The sequence below is a fragment of the Sceloporus undulatus genome, chromosome 2 (assembly GCF_019175285.1).
Source record: "Sceloporus undulatus isolate JIND9_A2432 ecotype Alabama chromosome 2, SceUnd_v1.1, whole genome shotgun sequence".
In the NCBI taxonomy this organism is placed as follows: domain Eukaryota; kingdom Metazoa; phylum Chordata; class Lepidosauria; order Squamata; family Phrynosomatidae; genus Sceloporus; species Sceloporus undulatus.
The window spans coordinates 65,030,732-65,056,437 of record NC_056523.1 but is presented as its reverse complement, the minus strand read 5'-3'; the positions used below and the strand labels follow the sequence as shown (position 1 = coordinate 65,056,437).

Below are 25,706 nucleotides of genomic sequence, written 5' to 3'. Positions count from 1 at the left end.
AAAGCCTGGCAAACAAGACAGAAGCAAAGAAGGGAGAGTTTCCAGGTGGACATTCACTTAAAGGGCTAGTGATCATTTCAAATATTTGTCTTACCTGAGACTCATGCTGCAATGAGTCTGATGTGTAGATCCCTGTATTATGACTGATACAATTTATATTGGTTTAATTCTTTCTAATCAGCTGCTGCTTTGCATATAAATAATAACTAATGGTGGGTTAACTGAATAATTGCTTTATTTATTTTTCCCCTCTGCCTGAGACAGAAGAAAAGAGTGTAATAATTAGGGCTTACCTGGCCCTTTCTTTCCTGGCAGCAGCTCTGTGACTTCAGGACTTGCACCTGGGGGTTTTAAAAAAACATGAGTACAGAAATATTTCCATTACAGTACTTGCTTTCCACAACAGGAAAAAATAGAATTCTGGAATTAAGGTAATGATAGCTATTAAAAAGTCCAAAGCTCTGACTCTTGTTGCTGGTCCCTTACCAGCAGTTTGAAAAATACATGGTAATTTTGGTATGTATACACTGTAAATATATTGTGTATTATTACTGTAACTTGTGAGTCATTTGAATAAATGTAACTACTAAAAAACCACCATTACAGCAAAATTAAAAAGTTACAATTTAGACTAGAGGGCATATACTGTATATGAATGAATGAATGAATCTTTATTTGTATACCGCTATTCCCATGATCACAGCGGTTTACAACAGTAATAAAAACATACCGAAACTACAAAATCCAATAGAAAGAAATCCCCCCCACATTAAACAATACAGTACAGCAATAAAATATCCATCATTCAATCACAGTTAAAACAGTTAAAAACCAAAGCACCAATTACATCCAATACAATACAGCAACACAAGATAGCTTTGGGTATCATTCTCTTCTATATAACATGGTTTTATATACCAAATTAAATTTTGTTTAATTTTAACCAAAAGACAGAAAAAATGGTGTTACGGCAGAATATTATATCAACATATAGACAAGGATGACGTTTGAAGCGTGTTATATTTTGTGTGTGCATATACATCTACAAGTCACCTGCTGATTTATGGCAACCCCATGAGTTTCATAGGATTTCCTTACGCCATAATAAATTTGCTAGTATTCAAGGTGTCACAAGCCTCTTTTGATTGCAGGCCTAAGTATTAAAAGAAATATAGCAGCGCCTTTCAGGATGGTTTTTATTTTAGCATTTATGCTGCAAAAGACTAGCATGCTATTACATCTTTGAAAACTACTGCAATCCTGAGCACACTTGTCCCACTAAACTTTATGGGGTTTACTTCTGATTAAACATATATTTAGGTTTGCATGCTGCCAGATGGTTCTGACATTGTCAGCAGTGCTGACACTAGGTAATTTTAGACCCTAGATTTAATGGTCTTCTAAAGTGGCTCTGCGTATTTCTTCAGTTGTGTAGCACAACATTTCTCTTGCCCTGCCATTCTGTGCTTCACAACTGCATCTGCATTCCTAATATCTTATCAAAGCATTCCTGGTATATTTGGCAACTTGCTTTAAAAAAAGGGGGGGAACACATTACAGATTCTTATTTTATTATTTTCACCATTCTTACTACAGAAGGAACACAAATTTTGCTTTTATACTGATGTGCCTGTTTGCCTAGGGCTATTCCAGTTGTAAGATGTCTTTAAAAATAAGGACAAAAGGCTGCTGTAGCAAGCGGCCTTGGCCCCAGCAGGCTTCATCTGCTTTCTATCTAGTCATTCACAGGCACCAGCCCTGTTTGCACTATGTCTGGTTAGAGAGATAATAAGCGGGAGAGCCGCTCTTCTCCATCCAGGGCCCCACCAGGCCAAGGCGCCTTTGCATGGCCAAGAAGTGAGCATAAGCCCACCGTAAAGCCAACCTTCAACACCATCTATAAACGGTATGCAAAGGAATCTTGTAGCACCAAAAGGAAGAAGCTGATAGCATGGCAACTTCACAAAATCATAGTGTTGTAAGTGGCCTCATGAGCCATCACTTCCAACCCCTTGCTCAGTGCATAGATAGATGAAAGACAGATAAGATGAATGATAGATGATAAATTGATGGTAGATGGATAGATGGATGGATGGGTGGGCAGGCGGGCAGATAGATAGATCTCCTGTGAGAGCATCCCCATTAGGTAGCTGTCCAGCCTCTTCTTGAAGACATCCAAAGAAGAACCCACCACCACTCCAGGCAATGTTCAGCTAAGCCACAGTACCATTCACAAGGCTGGACATATCCCCCCGAAAGAGCACTGGCCTATGAACTGCCGTGTGTACAAAAATGTCCAGTTTTATGAGCTTTTGTAGACATGAGTCTACTTCCTCAGATGCATGGGGGGCCATCCCAAATATCTCAAGCAAGAGGTACGCCCGAGTCTGACGTCCTTACTTTACCTCTCTTGTAAGATTTATTTTTTTGCCCCAAAGCCATAAGACAGTGATGCCTTTATGGGGACAATCAAAATGCTCAAAAATACATGTTGCAAGCTTTCGTAGCTCCACTGGCTTCTCGATCAGGCAAAGGTGTCGAGGGGAAGGGGAAATAATTATGGGGGAAATTACAGGAGGGGGAAATAATTATGACGATGCTGGTCACAAGGATATATTTTGTCAAAGTGTGGCTGTTCTCAGTTCAGGCGACACAGACAGATTAGATGATTGATTGATTGACAGATGATAGGTAGATAGATGAATAGATAGATAGATGGATGATACAAGATAGATAGATAGATAGATAGATAGATAGATAGATAGATAGATAGATAGATGATAGATGAATGATAGATAGATAATATATGATAAATAGATTCATGGATGATAGATAATTGATGATAAATTGATGGTTGATAGATACATGATAGATAATAAAAGATAGATTGATGATGGATGATAGATAGATAGATGGTAGATGGATGACTGACAGACAGACAGAGTGACAGTCTTTTGTCGTGTGTTTTGCCGAGAGGCTCCATCCCTTGCTGCCTCCATTCTCAGAGGCCGGCAGGGGGCGCTCATCCCAGGGCTCTCCGCGGCCGCTCTAGCCCGCCTCCCCGTTCTCTATGGCCCAGCCATAGAGAGGCCGCGAGTGCGCCTCCTGAACCCTTCCGCCCGGAAACCGGTGCCCGAGTCGGAAGGGGCCGGTCTCCGCGGCCTGTCCCCTCCCTCCCTCCCTCCCTGGGGCTCCCTCCACAGCGGCGCTCAGCGGAACCAAAATGCGAGGAGGAGGAGGAGCCGGGAGGGGCGGGGAAGGAGGCAGCGGCGAGGCGGGAGCGGAGACATGAGCACCACCAAGGACGTCACCTGCAGGTCGGACGGAGGCAGGGAGGGAGGGAGGGAGCAGACCCCCCCCCCCGAGAGACCGGAAAGCGCCTCCCTCCCAGACCCCCCTCGCTCCTTTCCCTCCCCCTGGGAACACGGCGCCACCCCCGCCTTCCCCGCCCTCCGCAGCATCAGCAGCTCGTTAGACTGGGCTTCGCAGGACACTCGTTATTGTTATTGTTATTATTGTAGTCTTTCTTTTCTTGCCCACTTCAGCATGGCATTCTCCTCAGGACCATTGCTGTTATTGTTATTACTGTTATTGTTGTTGTTATTGTTGTTGTTGTCTTTTTCCCCACCCACTTTTGTATGGAATTCTCCTCAGGGCCCTAATACTACTACTACTAGTAGTAGTAATACTAATTGTCGTCTTCCTTTCCCTCTGCCTACTTTTGCAGGGCCCTAATAATCATAGGCATGATCCCTGTAGTCCTTTTCCTTGCCCACTTCAGCATGGGCTTCTCCTCAGGACCCCAATAATCGTCACCATAAAAACTGTAGTCCTTTCTCTGGCCGAGTTTAGCATGGACTTCTCAGGACTCATAATAATAATAATAATAATAATAATAATAATAATAATAATAATAATAATAATAGTCCTTTCTCCTGTAGCTTGCATGGGCCCCAAAACCATAGTGATAGCCATAACAAAGAGGTGGTGGAGGAGGAGGAGGAGACACATTTCGTGGAGGGAGAAGTGTGTACAAGGGGCCCTTGAAGGCAAGGGGAGTGTGGCCTGCGAGATAAGTGTCGCTCTGCCCAACCGCAAAGGAGGGCAAGGCACACCGCGAAATGTAGGACATTCAAGAAGAATGGAGGGCCTGGACAAAGCACAGTGAAGAACTCTCTAAGATATATGAGTTCTTTTCGTAGGGTTGATTTACAGCTATATTTCATAGACTGTGCAGTATTTCATAGACTGTGCAGTATTTTATTCTCTACTCATCTGTATTTTTCTGATGAACCTATCTTTGTTGAGATGCATTGTTGGCTTACAGTATACTGTATATATGCAACTATCGTATGATGCCATATATAAGCCAAGGGCAGGCTTGGGGGCCAATGTTATGGATTTGGATGTGGATAATAAGTCAGGGGTAAAACTTCGTAGCACATAGCAAAGGATCTAAAGGATGAAGCAAAGGAAAGCAATGCCAAAGAGCTTGCGAAATTCCAGCAGACATAACCATTTGTGCTCACTCTAAAGGCTGGATGGATGAACAGGGGATGAGTACTTCCAGGGCAGATCACACTCTTGTCTTTCACCAGGGATGGCTCATTTCTTTTATCAGAATTGAAGTACAGTACTTACATTGACCCATGGATCGGTCAACTTAGGCTTTGGGGGTCAATTTTTGATTAAAATTTCTAGATTTATACATGAGTATTTTTGTTTGTTGTTGACCACCCTCAAGTCAACCTCGACTCCCAGCCACCCTGTGGATGAGACATCCAAGGACCCCTGCCCTCCACTGCTTTGCTTAGTGCCACTTCTTCTCTTTTATTGAGTCCATTCATCTACTATGCGAGCTTCCTCCCTTTCAAATTCCCTTCACCTTTCCTAGCATGTATATACAGTACCTATTGGACTCTGAGCAAGACAAAGGCTTAAAATTGTAGTTTATGAGGAACAATTTCATGACTGAATCTGTGTCTGCATCTGCACTGGATAAATAATCCAGTTCAACACCACTTTAACTGCCATGGCTCAGGGCTATGGGAATCTTGGAATTGTAGTTTGTTGCGGCACCAGAGCTCTCTGACAGAGAAGGCTAAATATCTCACAGAACAACAGTTCCCAGTATCCCATAGCATTGAGCCATGCAATACAGATACATCCCACATTTAAATTATTCCTCTCATTTGTCCGTTGTGTTGAAAATTAAGGAAAAAAGGCTTTCTACATTTGCATTGTGGCTTAAACAGCCCATCGCCCAACACGTTTGGTGTCCTTTTTCCCTCCAGGAAACAAATATTCCCTGAGCTCTGGGTGTGGTTTTTGCCTGCTGTTGCTCCTAGGAAACAAGAACTTTAGAAGTATTCAATCTACCACCTTATTTGCAGCAAGGCAGGCTGCCAGGTAGATGAATTTCTCGAAGGGGGACAGCAACTGTGGTGTTACTGAATAGGCTTCTTAGTCATGCTTGAAACAGAGGACATTTGGGAATTCTTCCTGGACAGAAGATTGAAATGTAGGATGTGTCCTGGGAAGGAAAGACATCTGGTCGCCCTGACTGCAGCTCCCTTTGATTCTAGTTTTGTTTTATTTTTATTTATATTCCATCTTCTCCCAGAAAGGGATCCAACAAGGTGGCTCCCAGATAAAATAGTTTTTTAAACTTTACAATATTTTTTTTAAAAAACCCAATTAAAATAATTTTGCTAAAATGGTGTAAAACCACTTAAAACAGTTTTAGTAGAGTAGCTGGTGAAGTAATGATGGGACTCACAGGCTTGCCTCTACAGCAACATCTGGATGGCCACATGGGCCTCATTGCTAGCAAAGGCATCTTTGCAATTTTGCTCCTACTGGGCAATGTTTCCTAAATGTGGACAGCAGTGTGACTGTACAACTGGGCCAGGTGGGCCCAACCTACTCACTTCTATTAGGCCTATAAGAAGCTGAAGCTTGATACAGTGGGGATGTGTGACAGCAAATTAGATACGGTAGTTGTCCAAGTGTTCTTTAAACTCATGACAAAAGGCCTTGTCAGTTTGTAGTCCCACTTCCAAAATATATTTTGAACCCTTAAATATATGTGGTAAATTATCTTAAGCTCACCAGAAAAGTAATGGCTCTTAAACACACCAGAAAAATGGCAACTGGGTTTAATTTGAATCAGTAATAGATCTGGGATCGGTTTTCAACTTCTAAGTTCCAAGTGTCATCTTTGAAATTAGTTTCTAATTTGTGTCTCTACTTTGTTAGTTTTAAATTCAGATGTAGGTGGGCTGCGTGGAAGGAACCTTGGCAGATTTGTTGATACACAAATGGTATTTCTGAAATCTGTTGTTTGGACTGTGTTACTGCAGGTATTTTATGCAAGGGGTGTGCCGCGAAGGAAATAGGTGCCTATTTTCACATGACTTGTCTACAAGCAAACCATCTACTATCTGCAAATTCTACCAGAAAGGACAGTGTGCTTACGGACCTCGCTGCAGGTACAAACTGCTAGATTTCTGAATAAATTCTGAAGATTTTTTGTTATGTTGTTAGTATTTAAGAACATTTTGACTTTATAAGATTAGATTTTTTTCTAGACTAATTTGACAGATACGTTTGCATGAGGGACCCCAGTAAGAACTGTCCTGATTGCAGCCAGACAGAGTATGGAAAGAGTTTATGAGCAGTTTTTTTGCTAATTTTGTAGATGTTTGCAAGACTAGCATTATCTGCTTAGCACTATCTCTCACCAAGTTCTAGTTAAGTGAGTATAAAATTGTAACCTCAGGGTACTTTAGTGCTCTTTCACAGAAGTGAGCCTTTCAGTTGTATATATAGAGAGAAAGAGAGTTAAGATATTCTTGTACAGCTAAATTAGAGTACATTCTGAGATTGGTAAGAATGGGATTTCAGAGTTTCTTGCTGGTAATTTTAGTTATATAAAAGGAGTAGGCAAAATACATCATTGTTGCCACATGTAGCTCTCTATAATTGTTTTGGGTCCATCAATCCCTCCATATTGTCTAAATTTTACTTTTTCTGGCCAGCAAAAAGGCTGAATTGCTCTTCCTAGAAGCCTTCAGGAGTGGCAAGTCACCATTTGAATAGATTGCAAGAGATCTTGCACTATTTAACATTTTTTTAAAAATCTGTTCGCTAAACCAGAAGTGCATTTCCAGCCATTTCCATCCTTTATGGTATTCTTGATGGTCTCAAAGAGTCCCAAAAACAGAAAGTTGGCTCCCACCCCTACGGTAGAGGATGTCAAAAAGAAAGATATACTAAAGCTTGTTAACTCTTACTGCTTTTATCCTTATCATTGCTTTTCTAAAGAATAATTGATTCATGTGTACAGTGAACTTCATTGTTAATACTGTTACATTTCTCTAGCTTAAAAAAACCTTTTCCAGTGAAAAAGACCCTTTCCCAAATTTTGTTTGCATTGAATGCATTAGAAACTACACAGCAACTATTGTGCACTTTTTCTTTGTGCAGGAATGCAACCCCATTGATCTAAATGTCTGTGTTAGTTATCTTTTGTGTCTTTTTATTGTTCTTCAGGTACGATCATGTTAGACCTCCTGCATCTTCTACATCAGGTGTCATGGGTGGGACTAGGCCACTTTATGCTTCTGCACCACCATTTCACAGCCTTAATTCTCTGCCAGACCAAAATACGCCGGTAACCAAAAGTAAAGTACTTGAGCCTGGAAGACGGGAAAAGAAAACCCTAGTACTCAGGGACAGAGGTAAGGGGGAGTGGGTAGTCACTACTTCAGTGTCTTCATTTATTTACTGCTTCTCATTATATTGTTCTCCAAGTTTCATTCCAAGTCCCAATTTTCCAAATGGTTGTCTATTGTTTGGCTGATATGAATATAGCATGCTGATGGTAAGACCATATTCTAGCCCATTTTCCTTTCCTTTGTATTTCATTTGTCAGTAACCGCTAAGATGTGGTTTGTAGGAAGGAAAATTATTTATACAAGACAAAGGTGGATAAATTCCAGCTGCTGTTGCACGCTTCCCTATCTCCTTAAAAATATTGTGAAGCCTTTGAAACTTACTTTCCCCCTAGCTTTCTGCAGAGATCTGTGTCCCTGGAGTCTTAGAGTATGGTTCTTCCCTGCATTCCATTCAGAAGATTACCATTGATCCAGAATTCTCACATAGGTGGCCTCAGTGGTTGAGAGTAGCTTTTATCACCTTTGGCTTATCATCAGTCCTATTGTCAGCTGTACTGGTTCCCAGTCAATTTCAAGTTCCTGTTCAAAGTTTTAGTTTGAACCTGTGGAACCCTAAGTGGCTTGGCATTAGCTTACCTGAAGATTACCTCAATCCTGATGTCCTCTTATGAGGCTCTTCTCTGGGTACTCCTAAGTCATATCTGATGAGTGGCCTGTAAGGATAGGGTCTTTTCTGTGCTAGTGTAATGGCTGTAGAATGTCCTTCGAGATGGGTTTGTATGTGTGTTCATTTTGGTGTCAGGCAAAGTTTTTTCTTTTAAATTTCAGCTGTTTACTGTTCTACTGGGGCTTTTACTAACTACTTTTTATTCTTCCTCTAATTATCACCATCCTGCTTTCCCCCTAGAATTGAGACTCAAAGCAGATCCAAACTTAACAGAATAGAATTAAAAACATACAAAAAATGAACATTAAAATAGAATTCAACTATTACAATATTAAAATAAATTGCACAGTAAAAGAGGAAAAAAAAACCAAAGTTAAAATGATAAGTGCTGTTAAAGCAGTTCAATTAAAACCATACATCACTCCCTAGCCCACCGTTTAAAAGCTTGCTGTTTTAAAAGTCTGTCTGAATAAAAAGATTTTAGCCTGCCACCAGAAGAACAAGAAGGCCTCCCTGGGAAGGGAGTTCCAGAATCTCGAGGCAGCCACTGAGAAGGCCCTTTCTTGCATTCCCACCAATCATGTTTGTGATGGTGGTGGGACTGAGAGAAAGGCTTCTCCTGATTATACAGGACCAGCTCACACAGGGATATACCGTCTAGTTCATGACCAGCACTTTATATTGTGTCTGGAAACAAACTGACAACCAGTGGAGCTGTTTCAACAGGGGTGTCTGTATGGTCTCTGTAACCTGCCCCAGTTAACAGTCTGCCTGTAGCTTTTTGTACCAGTTAAAGTTTCCAAACACTCTTCAAAGGCAACCTCATGTACAGCACGTTATACAGTTTGCCCTTGATAACAAAATGCTCAAGTCTCACTAAATGCAGAATCAAGGTTTGTTTTGTGGAATTTATATATTTTTAAAATATTTGCAAACCATGGAAGCTTGAAGCTGTGGATACAGAGAGCTGACTGTACTAGCCCAAATGGGATGCAATTAAGTTATTTATCACTATGGCCAGATCCACCATCTCAAGGAACAGGGGCATTTGGCATATAAATTTTAACTTTGCAAAAGTACTCCTGGTCACTGCAGAAACTTGGGCCTCCAAGTTCATAGCCAAGTCCAAGAGTACACTCAAACTGTGAACCTTTGTCTTCATGGGGAATGTAACCTCATCTAACTCAGGCTGAATCCCTATTCTCTGATCTGCCTCCCAACTAACCAAGAGCACCTCTGCCTTTTCTGGATTAAGTTTCAATTTGTTTGCCCGCACCCAGTCCTGTACTGATGAGATGTCATCCAGTCCACTACTGATAATAATATTATATACTGTGCATGTTGTCATGATCGGCATATTGCCATTAGGTAATAATAGTTTGGCCCTTTTAGAAGTTTTAAGACTTGTTCTTGATTTTATTTTTTAATTTCCACTAAGTATATAGTGTGGCACAGAAATATTGTAAATACATAAATGGGTGTGACTCCTACAAAGTAGAGGGACCAAAGAACAAAATGCAGCATGATACTGTTCAATTATGCTCACATTTGATTTTTCATGGTTTGAGACAGAAAAGCAGGTTTACCTCCCCAAGTCCCAGACTGTTTATTTCTCTCATATAAGTGAACAATAGTCACTCATTGCTGTGGAGAAAAATGAAATGTTTTACCTGAGGAAATTGTTGTGATCTGAACAAATTCCATTCAGCACTCACCTCCAAGGTTTCTGAAAATTGCAAGTCCTCCCTTTATGTATAACCGTTATTAGCTGTGCCTTTTATCATGACTGGCATGTTGCCATTATGCAGTAATTTATCCAACCTTTTTTTAAAAAACTGAGATGCATGCTTTGCTGGTGCATTGGTTTACATGACTCATTTTTTGTGGACTTACTTTTGCGAACTTACTTATCACAAAAGATGATAAAAAGCTTTCTGTGGTTTGCTGATGAAAATAAATTTTTCATTTTTGATGAAAGCTGGCAAAAAAAAGTGTCAGCTAATAGCTTACTACATTTATAATAGAAATTGCATGAGGAGCCTGCTATTGTTTTATAGCCTCCTGTTTATGAATGGGATCAAATAATTACTTTCTCCTCTGCCAAGATTTATGTGGATCAAATGAGGAAAGGACGAGATCCAGCACTGTGAATGATTCTGCAAGTTGCAGTATTCCAACACATACTCCTGAAACAAAGCCCCATTCATATTTGGACGCAATCCGCAGTGGGCTTGAAGAAGAGGATGTTGAACCTGGAAGTTCATACACAGATGGTGAACAGTTGTGTCCCTATGCGGCAGCTGGCATGTGCCAGTTTGGTGATCGATGTCTGTACCTCCATGGGCAAATGTGTGAAATCTGTGGGTTGCAAGTACTTCATCCCTTTGATCCAGAACAGAGGAAAACACATGAGAAGGTAGAATTGAAATGATTGCATATTATTTTAAAAATGTTTTGGAGGTTTGTGTTTTCCTTGGTCTTTAGTGGCCTATTTGAGACCTGAAAGTGAACTGTAGTTTTCCACTGCAGAACTGAGCAATAGTGAAGCTTGTGAGACTCCTGTGCCCCTTTTCACACTTGCAGATAGGAGACGAGGTTTCCACTGTATAGTTTTCCTACAAAGCATAACTTGTTAAACAATTTTTGAAGATATAATGTAACATGTAATCCTTGGGAACAGGACTTAGGTTATGAGCAATAAAAGCTTACCCATTGAAATATGTCTACATGTTTTTGGATTAGCATGATTAAATCTTGATAGGAAAAGATATACAGTGGTACCTCGGGTTACGAAATTAATTCGTTCCGCGGCTAATTTCGTAACCCGAAAAACCTTCGTAACCTGAATTGCCATAGGCGCTAATGGAAAAAATAGCTCTCTGCTGCCCTCCGGTGGCGGAAAATAGCGCCAAGGTTTTTTCGTAACCCGAAAAAACCTTCGTAAGCCGAAACAATAAATCCCTATGGGATTTTTTCGTATCCCGAAAAATTCGTAAGCTGGGTAATTCGTATCCCGGGGTACCACTGTACTTCCAAAAAGAATCTTACCTCTTTCCCACTGGTAGCAGTGAGGCAAGTCAATGTGGGCAGTTTGAAAGAGAATTAAACCATGCGTATAGATAACTGGTATAGCAGAGTTTGGAAATTAATTCTGTTAGAAAACTGGCATACCAAATTAGACAAATGAAGCAACTACAGACCATGACACTTTTAAGACAATGTGATTCTCCTTTGTCAGTCATATAAACCATAAGGAACAGGATCAGAGAGATACATTTGTTTTGTATGGTAATTTATAGAAGATAATGCCTGCTTTACATTTTTAATCCAGTCATTGATTCAACAGATCTACATGTGAATCTGTGTAATAGTTATGATTAAAGTTATTTTTGAATTGATTGTACAGGTGACTTGTAGGCACATAGAAACACACACATTATGCCAAGTGTTGAATTAGCTACCAGTTTCCCATTCTTAACACATCTGGAGGTACATGTGGGCCCTGATGTAAAATCTTGCAGTGCATCCTAGATTTGTGCATCATGTAAACCAGAAAGTTGAAAGATAAAAGTTAGCATTACAGACAGGAGTCCATGTACTTGCCTGTTTATAATTGTCTGTTTATAATTGTCATGTAATTGCCTGTTGTTGTAGTTAAAACACACAAGTGGGCAAGTCAGAGCTGTGTGTATAAATTTGGCTTGTTGCTTTTTTAAAAGTCCAAGGTGACAACTTCAGGCCATGTCTGGCCTCTAGTTTTGTAGGGTTGTTGTAACCTACTTTCTTAGCATAACCCTCTTATCTGCAATGAATTTATTAATATGAACTGTACCACATGGTTTTTGTATGCTTGGCACACTTCATGTATTTCCTACTGTCTGTCTGGAGGGCCAAAGATGTTAACATTGGTATACACAAAAGATGGGTGGTGGCGGTAAGGGGTTTCTGTAAAAAGCAAAGTGGAAAAGTTATATTTTAATACTGTGAGTTTCATTTTATTAGTAATAAAATTTTGCTATTATCAGTTTAGCAGCATATCTAGTTTTCAGGGAATTTCTTATGCAACAAACACACTATTTTTATTATTTTTCTTCCTCTTTCATTTCGGCTGCTGTTCTATACCTGTGAATAAATCTCACTGAACTTAATAGGACTTAAAGCCTGAGTAGAAGCATGATTGTGCTGTAATGGCTTAATGACATCATTTCTCTCTCTTACTGCCTTTTAAAATGAAATGTTGGTCTTTTCCTCCCCTATCTAGATGTGCATGGCTACCTTTGAACATGAGATGGAGAAGGCCTTTGCCTTTCAGGCAAGTCAGGACAAGGTGTGCAGTATCTGCATGGAAGTAGTATATGACAAGCCATCTGCATCTGAAAGAAGATTTGGAATCCTTTCAAACTGCAACCACACCTACTGTTTGTCCTGTATCCGACAGTGGAGAGGAGTCAAGCAGTTTGAGAATCCCATCATAAAGTAGGTTTCTGTAGCCTACTCTTTCATAATAGAAATGGTTATACCTTTCTTCAAGTGGAAGCAGCACTGAAGAGGCACAGAATTTTTGCATGAGTGCCTGTATAGGAGCAGCAAGGCTCATGGCAGTAGGAAAGGAGTCACCACTGAGAAGCCTCTCTCTTGTGCACACCAACCAAGTTTTGAGAACCATTATGTGTATGTTAGATCATTGTCCTTCCTGGTTCATTTAAAAAAGCTAGAGCTAGAGGGATGTTGACTGAATGGGTAGAGGGAGTGGTTGATGTCTTGCTAAAACAAGGCAGAATTCCACCTTACCCAAAGGAGGCCATTATAAAACTATTACTAAAAAGCTGTCTTTGGGTCTCACCATTCTGGAGAATTATCAATCAATCCCTAACATCCCATTTTTAGGCAAGGTTCTGGAGCATGTGGTGGCCTCCCAGCTCCAGGGGTTTCTGGATGGACTTGATTATTCTGACCCATTCAGTTCGGTTTCAGGCTTGTTTATGGGGCAGAGACAGCTTTGGTTGCCTTTGTGAATGACCTAAACCAGGAACTAGACACGGGGACTGTGCCCTGTAGGTTTTGCTGGACCTTTCAGTTTCTTTCTACTTCTGGGCCACCTTGCTAGGGTGGGGTATTGTTTTACAGTGGCTTTGCTCCTTCCTGGAGGGGTGAACCCAAAAGATGGTACTGGGGGATTCCTGCTCACACACTGGTCATTGGCCTATGGGGTCCTCAGGGCTTGGTTGTGTCCTCCATGATATTCAATATGTATGTGAAACTGCTTGGAGAAGTAGTCTGGAGTTTTGGGGTTCAGTGGCATCTGTATATGGATGAAACCAACTCTATTACTGCTTTCCATCACAAGGCAAGGAAGCTATTTTGGTCCTAAATTGATGCCTGTCATCAGTAATGATGAGGATGAACAAATTGAAACTTTATCCAGACAAGGCAGGTGCTCCTGGTCATTCAAAAGACATATCAGAGAATAAGGATGTGCTGAACGGAGTTATACTCCCCACAAAGACATCGGTTTGCAGCTTGTTTGTTCTCCTGGATTCAACTCTGAGTTTGGGAACTTGTGTGCCACTGCTAGAGTCCTTGAGATGCCAGATCTGGCCTTATTGACACATGGCTTAGTTACATCCCAGTTGGATTACTGTAATTAACTCTATGTGGGGATGCCTCTGAAGATTGTTTGGAAACTTCAAGAGGTCCAAAGAACCACAACCAGATTGCTAACTGGGGCTAGCTACCGGGAGCATACAGTTGCATTGTTGCAACAGCTCCACTGGCTGCTGGTCTGTTTCCAGGTACAATTCAAAGTGCTGATTTTAACAAATAAAGGCCTGTATAGGTCAAATCCAGGTTAGTTGAAGGACGGTATTGTTCCTTACGAAACAGCCTGTGCATTTAGGCTCTTCCACCAAGCTCACAGGTACAATTGGTCGTAACCCAGGAGAGGACCTCCTCATAGAGATGTAAAATTTCCAGAAATTTTAAAGCCATGGAAAAAATTGTTTTTTCCCATTTTTTTAAAAGGAAATTTTCATAAAAATTGGGGAAAAAATGCAACAACACTTTTTACAGATTGAAAGTCACTCTGTTACTTTAGGAACATAAAATATATTTATGTACAATCTGATTTGGTATAAAAGTATCACAATTGGTATATTAAAATACAGTGTATTCAAACAATTATTATAAATGGAATTTACTTTTTAAAAAAATATGTATTTGTAACAAATGGAGTAATAATCTCCTGAACTTTGGTTTTGCTAGTGTATAAAATAATAATAATAAATAAAAATTTTATTTGTATACCGCCCTTCCTACGATCAGGGCGGTGAACAACAATCAAAATAATACAATACAGTACAATATCAAACAAGACTATCAAAACCAACAGTACAAATACAAAAGCATTAAAATCAATATTAAAAACCCCATCAGCCAGCTACCCTTGCTGTCAGAGGGGGGGAGACTAGCTGGAGCTTGTATTGGGGAAAGCAGATCGAAACAAGAGGGTTTTCAACTCCCTCCTGAACTGGGCCAGGGAGGCGGCCGAGCGGAGCTCAATGGGCAGCGTGTTCCAGAGGGTCGGGGCGATGATGGAATATGATCTCCTTGTAGTGGAGGCTAATCTAGCCCCCGGGACCCTCAGTAGTTGCTGCCCAGATGTTCTGAGGGTGCGGGGCGGAATGTATGGGGAGAGACGGTCCTCAAGGTATGTGGAGCAAGCAAAAAATAAAAAATATTTAAAAACCCAGAAGAAATCATCAACATTAGTAACAAAGAAAATTATTTATATTTCCTCTCCCTAGTATCAGATAGACATAAAGCACCCATTCCTGTAAAATAATTGAGCGGGTGTGTATGTGTATGTGTGTGGAAGTGAGGAGGGACTAAAATTCAATTAATAGGCATGACATTTAATCAGATTCATTTTTCGAGCCCTGGACTGTATCCACACTGCAGATATATTCCAGTTTGACATGACTTTAGCTGTCGTGGCTCAGTGCTAGGGAATTCTGGGAATTGTCATTCGGTTGGCACCATGATTTTTGGTACAGCTGTGCATTTATGATGGTATTCTCAGATTTTGATGACATTTTGATCACATGTGGTGTAATTTTCTAACACATAAGAAATCGTAGAAAAGAGGCTTGGCTGAGTGTGCACTTGACCGCCAAAGATTCACGAGAAGGGGGAGTATGAAGTAGCTTCCTGCTCCTACCAACAACTGTTACAGCATTGGTCTGGCCTAACACAAGGCTAACTTTTCTGCCTAATGCTTTAATATTTATGTGCCTTGTAACTATTAAATATCCTATGCAGTGCTGTGTTTTGGAACTCTGCAATGCCTATTGCTTCCTGTGTGTTAAGGTTATAATCCCTTACAATTCTAGAATGCTGGTGCAAATCAGTTGAGAGCTTTCAGGACATTTTACTGGAAATGCACAGTGGAAATGTTGCTTATAGTTTACAGAAATGGAAATCTGTAAGCTTATAGCATCGAGGACGTTACTTTCTTGAAGATCACTGAAATGGAAATTAGTCAGGGAAATTGGTAGAAAGTCAGCAAATGTCATTGAGATATACTTGCACAATGGTTTTTTGGTTTTTTTTGGGTTTTTTTGTTTGTTTGTTTGTTTTGTTTTGTTTTGTTTTTGTTTTTTTGAGATACTGCTGCAAAAGTACAGCCTGCACTTGTGACAGTTGGAATAAAGACAGGGCAGAACACACATATAATGTAGTGAGGCACACAGATTTCATAGTGTAGCTGTATGATTCAGAAAATATATGCAAATATTTGATTATTTGTGAGTTTGCCTGAGGATGGAGAGTGAATGGACAGAGTGGTGGCTGGACTCAGGATACAGGAGATTCCCCTGAGAGCCCTCCATCCCTGCTGCTGCTGCTGCTATATGGTGCTCTGTTGGATGCCCTCTTGCTAGGTAACCCCGTATCCAGTTGACTTGCTAGCCAGCCAGCCCTTGAGGAATCTGTCCTTGCACTCCTCTTGGCTCTGCCACATTCCACCCGGTCGACCCTGGTCCCTCCCTCTTGGCAGCTGACATGGCCCAGCAGAGGAGGGAGGGAAGGGGCAGCACTCCTGACATGCCTCTGGTGGCCATCCTGGCTGTATTCCAAGGTCCTTCTCTCTGCTGCACCCAGTGTCTCCACATGCAGCCCAGCCATGGGGGAGAGAGGCAGAGACAAAGGGCAGGTGGAGATCCCTGGATCAGGTACTGGGTTATATCTCTGGAGAGTGCCTAGAGCTAGTCATGTTTTTTCCACTTTTGCGGGGGTCCTGCACCTCCAGACGCCTGTAACTGTGGAGGACCAACTGTATCATTGTCAACACAAGTCAGAGTGGCTTAAGTGCAGCCCTCTAGTCACATGCAACCCTTGGAATCCTGAACCACCCCCCCTCCCAGAGCCTCCCAATTTTTGCTCCCAAACTGGTCCCACACATCCAAAAAACCAACTACAAATGTGACAATTTACACTCCTCCCAACCTAACCCCAGTAGTGAACATTGACCAAAATGGCTGCTGTAAGTCATGTTAATTACTTCTGGATGAAACACAAAAGTTTGGACAATTAGAAAGGTGCATCGAGGGAGGGAGGGAATTGCTCCATACCACCTTCACAGTTGCCCACCCTTGGTACCCTTGTACCAAGCCCGGAAGCTTCAGTTAGTACAAAACATAGCAGCAGGATTGGTCATGGGTGCATCTAGGTTTGACCATATAACACCTATATTGAAAGATCTTCACTGGCTGCCTATTCGCTTCCGAGCTCAATACAAGGTGTTGGTTATCACCTATAAAGCCCTACATGGCTTGGGCCTGAGTTACTTGAGGAGCCGCATCTCCCCATATAATCCACTCCACACACTCAGAACATCTGCGAAGAATTTATTGGAAACACCATCTTCCAAATATGTCTCCACATCCCAAATGGCCTTTTCGATAGCGGCCCCGCGGATCTGGAATAGTCTTCCCAAGGAGCTCCGCCTTATGACCCCTTTGGAAACATTCAAAAAGAGACTCAAAACTGTTCTCTTTCGCCAAGCTTTTCCCCCTGAAGAGTGAAGATACACGCATTTGTTGCCAACGACTCTCTGCCTTACCCTGGTTATGCATGTCATGTGACTGTCGTATTAATAGATGGTATATTGTTGTAATCTTTTTATATTTTTATAGAGTCTTTATGTAATTGTTTTAATAGTCTGTAACCCCGTTTCAATCCATCGGGAGAGGCGGGGAAACATAAATTATTATTATTACTATTATTATTATTATATGTGATAAGGTACTTTTTGTTGTTTTTTGTTTTTTGTTTTTTGTTGTAGGAAAGCTAACTGGTTTACTCCTAAATTCAAAGAAAAGGTAATAATAATAATAATAATAATAATAATAATAATAATTATTATTATTATTATTATTATTATTTGTATTTCCCGCCTTTCCCAAGGATCGAAGCGGGATTACATCATTAAAATAATACAGTACAATCGAGAAAAACAATCTATAAAATACTAATACTGTACTGAATTACACCATCCTGTTAGTTCCTTAAAATCCAATCATCAAATGGTTATACAATCATAATCAGGGGTGGAGCATTAACCATAATCTCTTATACAGAATCTGGTGGATAAGGCTGCAGGAAGAGATCCGTCTTAAGTGCCTTCTTAAAGGCATTTAAGGTGGTAATAAGACAGATCTTTTCCGGTAGACTGTTTCACAATTTAGGGGCTACGGCAGTAAATGCTCTATAGGAAGTTGTGGTTAATCGAGTGTTATAATATTCCAAAAAATTCTTCCCGGATGTTCTAAATGTTTCAGTTGATTTAATGATGTGAATATTTTGACAGGGGACAGCAAACTGTGACTGACTGAATTTAGTAGCCTGCCATTTTTCTTTCTAGATAGGTGCAAAGTACATTTCTTCCACAATAATACTGTACTCTCAATGATAAAAATGAGATTGGTTTAGAAATTACACTTTATACACTTAACTATGTTAATAAAAGAAAAAAATATTTCAAAACATTCATTTGGGGGGGGTTGTAAAACAGGAGTTTAGATTCATTATATAGTTTAGCATAGAGATCATTATTACTACCAAAAGGGAATGCAGCTTTAAAACAAGCACAAAATGTTCAGTCATTTATCATTGTGGAGATTATTTGTATTGCAGTTTCCCTCTCAGAGTAATTTGAACACAGTTTCAAAACAGATTCATTTCTTCAGTTAGCAGTCAGTTTCCAAAGAAGCTTGTGTTGACTATTTTTAAAAACTGGATTTTACGTTTTAAAGAATTCAATAAATACATGATGTAATAACATCTCTGTTGTTTGTTTGTTTTTAAATTGAGATTGTTTCAGGGAAATGGATAAAAGTTTTAAAGAAAAAGCCAGGGAAATGGAAAAGGGAATTTTGGTGTCAATATGTATAGTCTTTTTATACTTGATAGCCTGCCTGGCACTCTTTGAATGGTAAAGGTTTACTTTTTTGGTCTCTGTTCTTCAACAAATCTACCCATCCGTGCCCCTTCCTGAACTCTAGATTCATCCTACAGGGTAGACAAAAACAGTTTAACACTTCTTTAAAACTTTTTGGGGTGTAACAATTTGTAGCTTACATGATTGCATAAAAGTTTGACTTTTTAATTTAGGAATTACAAATCAGGTAATGTGTATTTCTAAGAAATGCAGTTCTGTGATTACGTCTTTTAAGATACTTTTAAGACAATATTAATGTAACAAAAGGTTAAAATACAAGATTTTCAGTGTAATTCTCTTTTTTCTCCATTCCAGGTCCTGCCCAGAATGTCGTGTGATATCAGAGTTTGTAATTCCCAGTGTGTATTGGGTAGAAGACCAGACCAAGAAGAACGAGTTGATTGAAGCATTTAAGCAGGGAGTGGGGTAGGTATTGTTAAAATAATTTGAAATCAGAAGTGTTAGATAAGAGAAAGGATTCACAGGCTTTATTCCTCCAATGGCTTCATCTACATCAGTATGTATTCCTTTGTTAGAACCCAGGCGCTTTGTAAGTATTAAATACAAAAAAGAGTGAATCTGCTGTATACCTAATCAGCATAACAGCATGGAATTTAATTCCATCATCATAGGTGGGGTGGACAACTTTGGCATGTGTAGAGGCTATATGGATGCCCCCCTCCCCATCAAAAAGGGAAGACAAAACCAGAAGTGGCTGGAAATCCACCTCTGATTTTGAAAAACAGGTGTTTTTGAACGTGAACAATCAAAAGGTGAATCATCACTCCTGGAGCTTTTGGAAGAGGTAATTTACCCTTTTGTCTTGATAGAAATCAGGCAGTTGGGGGCTGCAGTTTGGCCACCCCTGCCCACTGCTCTGTGGCCTCCATGGGCTTAGTAGGCCTACTGGAAGAATTGGGGTGGGTCAAGTTACCTCTGACATAAGTCCCATTTTCAGTGCATCACCTGTAGTTTAGACTAAGACTTGCATTAGCCTTTTGTCTATACAAGCTTCTAATGGTATTTGTTTTTAAAGTGTATTAATGTGGATTTGGTTCAGGCATAATGATAAAGCATCCTTTGGTAAGCAAACCTCTAGGACTCCAGACTACTAGGGGCCTGGGCAACGAAAAAAATACATTATAGTATGTTGGTGTCTCAACAACCTAGAAAGTGGCTATACTGTTTGTTGCTAAATTTAAAGTGGTAGACCCCCATTATGAATCTTTCCCAGAGCCCAGTGTCATGGCCATCCTTTATTCAGTTTAAAGATTAAAGTGAGTGTTGGCAGATGGGAAGCTCAGGCTCTTTTGCTTTTGGACATGTATTCAAGCTTACCGGGGGGGGGGGGGGGAACACAGGGAATGCTGTGGAGACACATGCTCTTGGCGTACAATTTCTTTCTCATATAGTTAAGTAGTGTACTGCTATTGTGTCTTTTTGAAGAATGCAGTGATGTCAACAGTGTTTCAAACTGAGGTGCAGCATCTGGAAATGGTTGTTGATAATTTGTAAGTTTAGACGGTAACTTGGAAATAGAAAATCAGACCACAAAGCATTGTAAGAACAATTTTCTCCAGAATTGCCGTGAGGCCTTGATTTTAACTCCTGACATTTCAGTCTCTTTATGGGGAATTTTTTTAAAAATAGAGTCTGTCATTCCTTTGCCTAAGGGGAATTTTCCCCCTTATAATTCCACTGTTTAAGCCAGTGCAGGGGAGCCTTTGAGTCTCTAAATATTTTGATCTAGTATTCCCACCATGACCAATGGGAAGAGATTATGGAAGTTACAGCCTAAAATAAAAATGGATTGTTCCCTATCCCTGGCTTGAGTTATCATGAAACTGAACAAGAAGTATGGGGTGGTTAGAAAAACACATAAGATTTGAACCAACTCCACCTTTGATGTTTTCATGTCTTCTGTTCTTTCCTGTGAGTAGGCAATGAAAAACTGAGGCCAAGGGTTTTTAGTTCTATGTAACATAGCAGTGAGCTGTATACATATCCTACTAATCTGTCAAGCATTTGGTCAAATGCTTGTTACATATACAAAATGTCAGCTCTTTGATTTGGTGACCTTCACTCTTGGTCTCTAAAACTTTGTGTTTCTGAGAAGGCTAATCTTTTGTTGTGTACATTGCATTGCTCTGTATTTATGTAGTGTTTATGCTTATCAGTCACATCAGGGGCTGTGCTATTAATACATCTACAGCTGAAATCTGCAGCTGCTCATCAGAAGAAGCAGCTTGGGCCTCTGGTAGTGTGCTCCTATGTTCAAAGGATATAAATCTCTTATTCTCCTAGAAAATCAGAGTGTGACAACTCCAAAACAAGCTATTTAACAAGAGAAGAAAGCATTTGGCAGTATTCCTTCCAATCTATAACTATTTGTTCTACAGCATTTGTGGACAAATCCCCCAGAAAAATCACTTGGGATTTCTGGAAAAGATAGTAAGCTTGGCACATTAGTGACTTTATGATTTCCTCCTCTTTACTAGTTTTTCCTACATTCCAACATGTCAAGCCAAAATTTTAATCTTTGATTCTCCATACTGTTACAAGTGGGACTCTCTCTACAATAAACTACATAGTTCTTTGGAGATTTCTCCTGCTAAATATAATTTATATTCAGTATTCATTTCAGTGTGCTAACTTGGTGCTAAGTACTTGAGAAGTACAGATAAGGTTATTTTGTTGTACTACTGTCTTTTATACCTGGAATGCCAATGAAGGTATAATCAGAAACGTTTGCAGTAAATAAAATGAAAGCTATGTGCAGCTTCTATTTTATTGTGAGTAGATTTTCCTCTTAACAAAGTAATCTACCCCATTGTCTTTGCTACAGTTTGAGCTTAGTATCTGGAAAAAGTTGCCTTACTAACCACAAAACTATATATGTAGGTCCTAATGCACTAGATTTGTATGACAAAGGCCTGAACAGACAGGCCAAAATAAAGCTGCTTTAGGTCACTTTGGAGGTATGCTGTTTAAACGACACACACATCTTAAGAGGCCAGAAGCTGTGCCAAAGGTGTGCTCTAGCCCTTAGGACTAGAGTGTTGCTTTGGTGTGGCTTCCAGCCTCTTAGGAAACATGCAGCATTTAAACAGCATACCTCCAAAGTGACTTGAAGCAGCTTTATTTTGGCCTGTCTGTTCAGGCCCAAAGTTTCAGATTTTAATTTAAAAATAAATTAAAAGGGAGAGGTTTCTACAATATGTTATTCCCCAAACCTCCTGTCTTACAATTACAGTGGATCTTTCCCATCCACAGGGGTCCAGTTCTGGGGGCCACTGTGGATAGGAAAAAACACAGATGGTTGTGCCCCATATTATTCAGTGGGTGGCAAACATGTGTACATCAATGCATCTGTGTGCACACACCACCATTAAATAATATGGGCTGTGGCAAACCACAGATGGTCCAGTCTGCAGATGGCTAGCTTGCCAATGCAGCTGGACTGCTGTATATACTGGTGTTGCTTACTTTTGGTTCAGTAAAAAATAAAGGGATATGATTAGTCCAAAGGTAAGAGACCACAATTTACCAATACATGGTTCTTGAGTATTTTGAGAGTTAATGAAGTATTTTCCTAAGAGCCCCTAAAGAGTATCTATCTGATTTGCTAGAATTTCATGGTTGGACATTTTAGCATGCATACACAGAAAACTAATTTCACTTCAGTTAGGCTGACAGCCTATTTTTAAACAATGGGCCTATCTTAAATAGAGTCCTACAGTGAAACATAACATCTATCCTAACCATAATACAACGGACCCTTTGTATCAACAGGCTAATGATCTGCAGATTCAACCAACCACAGATTGCCACACTCCTTATTGTTCAGTGATGTACACATTGCCACCTATTGAATAATATGGGGTGTGACAATCCATGGTTCTTACCATCTTTTGGGGGGGGGTTAAACCACTGTAGATGGGAAGTATCCACTTCCACAACTGAGTGAAGATAAGGTACCATTTTAAAAAAAAGTTGGAAATTAATACTGTCCAGCTGCCATCAATCCTATCATGTCCAGCCTCCTTTCTCTTGAGAGAACTTTTGCTGCTTTTTACATTATTTTTTAATTTCCTATGTTTTTTTACTTATTTTCTCCCCATGTTTTTTTATACTAGTCAAGATGACACTAGCAACCTGGACAATAAAGTGTGGTATAAATCTTACTGTAAATGAAAATAGTGTATTCTGATTTTTCTGTTCCAGGAGAAAGGCCTGCAAGTATTTTGAGCAGGGCAAAGGGACCTGTCCCTTTGGGGGGAAGTGTCTGTACCTGCATGCCTATCCAGATGGGAGACGAGCTGAACCGGAGAAACCACGAAAACAGCTCAGCTCTGAGGGGACTGTCCGGGTAAGATGTCCCATTCCATCTGTGTATTCACTCTCAGGTCAACGTGAGCGATCTGACACATTGTCAATAACATAATTTTTTCAGCATTCATGAACAGCTTCCAAGTATCTCTGTTTTAGCACATCTGGGGAACAGGGTACATTTTGGTTACGCTTCTACTCCCTAGAAATCTGATTCCTCCCCCCCCCCCTTTTTTTTTTTTTTTAACAATTCACTTCTTTCTATTTCATAATTACTTGGCATTTTAAAATGCACATGCTTGACTGAACCAACGTGCAACATTCTACCTAGTGACTGTGATTTTAAATAGCATTGCAAATTGCATATTTACTTGTTTTGATCATCTAAGTAATCTTTTTTAAAACTCTACTGTGGACAACTGTACTTTTCATAATACATCTGTGCTTACATCCTTGACTGTAATCATAAATAACACATGGTTGTGTTATTACACTTATTCATATCTCACCTTTTCCCCAGTATGAGTCTCAAGGCAGCTTAGAAAAGTTAAAACAGATATATCTAAAAATATTACATCATACAAACATTAATGTAATTAAGCTCTTCGTAAGATTAAAAGCCATTAAAAGCATAACCATGAAAAAGAACAAGTAAAAACAACACTGCACATGAAGGGTGTTTTCCCCTAAGCAGACAGCCTGAAAGGCCTATTTTAAAAAAAGGTCTTCACTTGCTTATGGAGGAATAGCAAGGAGAGTGCCAGTCTACCCTTTCTAGAAAGAGACTTCCACAGTGTGGGACCTGAGAAGGCTATCCATTTTCCAGTACCTGAGAAGGTGGTGGGACAGAGAAATGTTGCTGTTCCTTCACCACTTCCTAACTTCACAAGCAGTTGTTTGCTTCCTGAATTCAACCTTTACTCTCTCAAGGGGAAGACTGCACTAAGTGTTCAAATATACATAGCTGCTTTCACCTGGTTGGTTTGGATGTTATTGCACATTACCCCATTTCTTCATCAGTTCAGTCTTATTATTTATTTTATTTATATGTTACCTCTTTCCCAAATTAGAACCAAGGTGGCTCACAAAAGCAAAAGATGCTTAAAAACAAGAGGGGGGAAACCCCCAAAAACAATTAGAACATTACATTAATATAACAAGTCAAAATGTAAAATCCTTAAAAAATACTAGGTAAAAATATAAACCCATTAAAAATTTACCAAAGCAAATGCCCCAATAAGAAGCCTCCCTGGACACAATTAAATATTAAAAGCCTTTGGCACCACAGTGTGTAAGAACTTTTACAACCTTACTCTAGTTGAGACCTAGAGAGTGTGAACATTTAATTAATGACTCTGTTTATCGTAGGAGCATTATAATTTAATATGTCTACTTCTCCATCAAATCATGAGAGGGACAGAACTGACTCTGTGCAAATCAGTGCTTCTGCCTAGTTAGTGAATTCTGTGTTTTTTGTGATGATTGCTATTCTTATATGAACTTACCTGTGTGACACAGCCAACTTTGCCCTTGTGGAGTTCACCATGTCCAGGCCATGGCCTGTTGTAATGCTCTTTAGAACTCTAGAAAGAGGTAAAAAGGATAGCTGAGCACAAGGAGTGGATACTATCAGTTCCCAGTGACATCTACTTGCCCAGTGTGTGAACAGAATGCTGGACAATATAAACTTTTAGTCTGAAGGGGGATGGTTCTTACGCTAGAAAGGAATTCTTGTCTTCCACAGCAGAGATTATCTAATGGGAAGGAAAGGTGTGTTTGTATGTGGGATGGAGAGGTGTCCACAGCTGGCATATGGTCCTCAAAAGCAAAAAAATGTTACTCCTTATTGGGTAATGCTAGTGGTTTCTCAGACATAACTGACATTGCAAAAGTTACATGTGTCTTTTTTCCCTCCCAGTTCCTCAATTCTGTTCGCCTCTGGGATTTTATTGAAGACCGAGAAAACAGGACACTACCAGTTGCCACCGATGATGTAACTGAGATTGGGGAGCTTTTTATGCGTCTTTCTGGAGCAGATGCTGGATCTGCTGCTCCTCCCTAGAATACCACTAGATCTCGCCCATGTTCTTTTCTGTAGTATGCCTTCTGTTTCTTAAATAACTTTGTACTGTTTACCATAATAATTAGAATTACTGTGCCAAGGAGAATAAGGTCCTGGTGAAATTTTAGTACAAGTCTGTCACTGTAGAGAGGAAAAAAACATTGAAGCATAATTAAAGGAGTACTTGGAATAAAAGTGGTAGATGTAATCAAAAATAGAAAATCTTTCTTTTTGTAATACAGAGCAGCCATATACTTTCCCGCTGGAAGGAAATTTTACTGCCTGGTTTTGTTTGGCAGGTACAGCCAAGTACAGGCAAGATATACTGTGGAGTGTTAAATGTCATCATGTGACACGAAGAAGAAATGTCACCTTAGACATTAAAGGTACCTAATTATATCCAAGTCTTATCAAGTTTAGAAGCAGAGCAAAAAATCAAGTTTTAAAGAAAACTTCTAAGTGTAAGCTCCATTG

General features: G+C 40.0%; 1 protein-coding gene across 2 annotated transcripts; it reads left to right on the top strand.

Moving 5' to 3' along the window:
• Window positions 1-3,162: 3,162 nt before the first annotated feature.
• On the top strand, window positions 3,163-25,447 carry MKRN2 (makorin ring finger protein 2). Of its 2 annotated transcripts, none has more exons than XM_042451458.1 (8): window positions 3,163-3,317; window positions 6,363-6,491; window positions 7,555-7,742; window positions 10,452-10,762; window positions 12,608-12,822; window positions 19,157-19,267; window positions 23,066-23,210; window positions 25,089-25,447. In XM_042451458.1, exons 1-8 carry the CDS (start codon window positions 3,289-3,291, stop codon window positions 25,230-25,232), a joined length of 1,272 nt encoding a protein of 423 aa, XP_042307392.1. In that variant the 5' UTR covers window positions 3,163-3,288; the 3' UTR covers window positions 25,233-25,447. The 2 variants fall into 2 exon arrangements, with proteins under 2 accessions (XP_042307392.1, XP_042307393.1); XM_042451459.1 differs by lacking the exon at window positions 3,163-3,317 and adding an exon at window positions 4,253-5,409.
• Window positions 25,448-25,706: the final 259 nt, after the last annotated feature.

Excerpts from the sequence above, each read along its gene's own strand:
- MKRN2 (XM_042451458.1), top strand. The coding sequence starts at position 3,289 with ATGAGCACCACCAAGGACGTCACCTGCAG. Across the intron at positions 10,763-12,607 it reads AGAGGAAAACACATGAGAAG|ATGTGCATGGCTACCTTTGA; the intron begins GTAGAATTGAAA and ends TCCCCTATCTAG. Across the intron at positions 12,823-19,156 it reads TTTGAGAATCCCATCATAAA|GTCCTGCCCAGAATGTCGTG; the intron begins GTAGGTTTCTGT and ends TCTCCATTCCAG.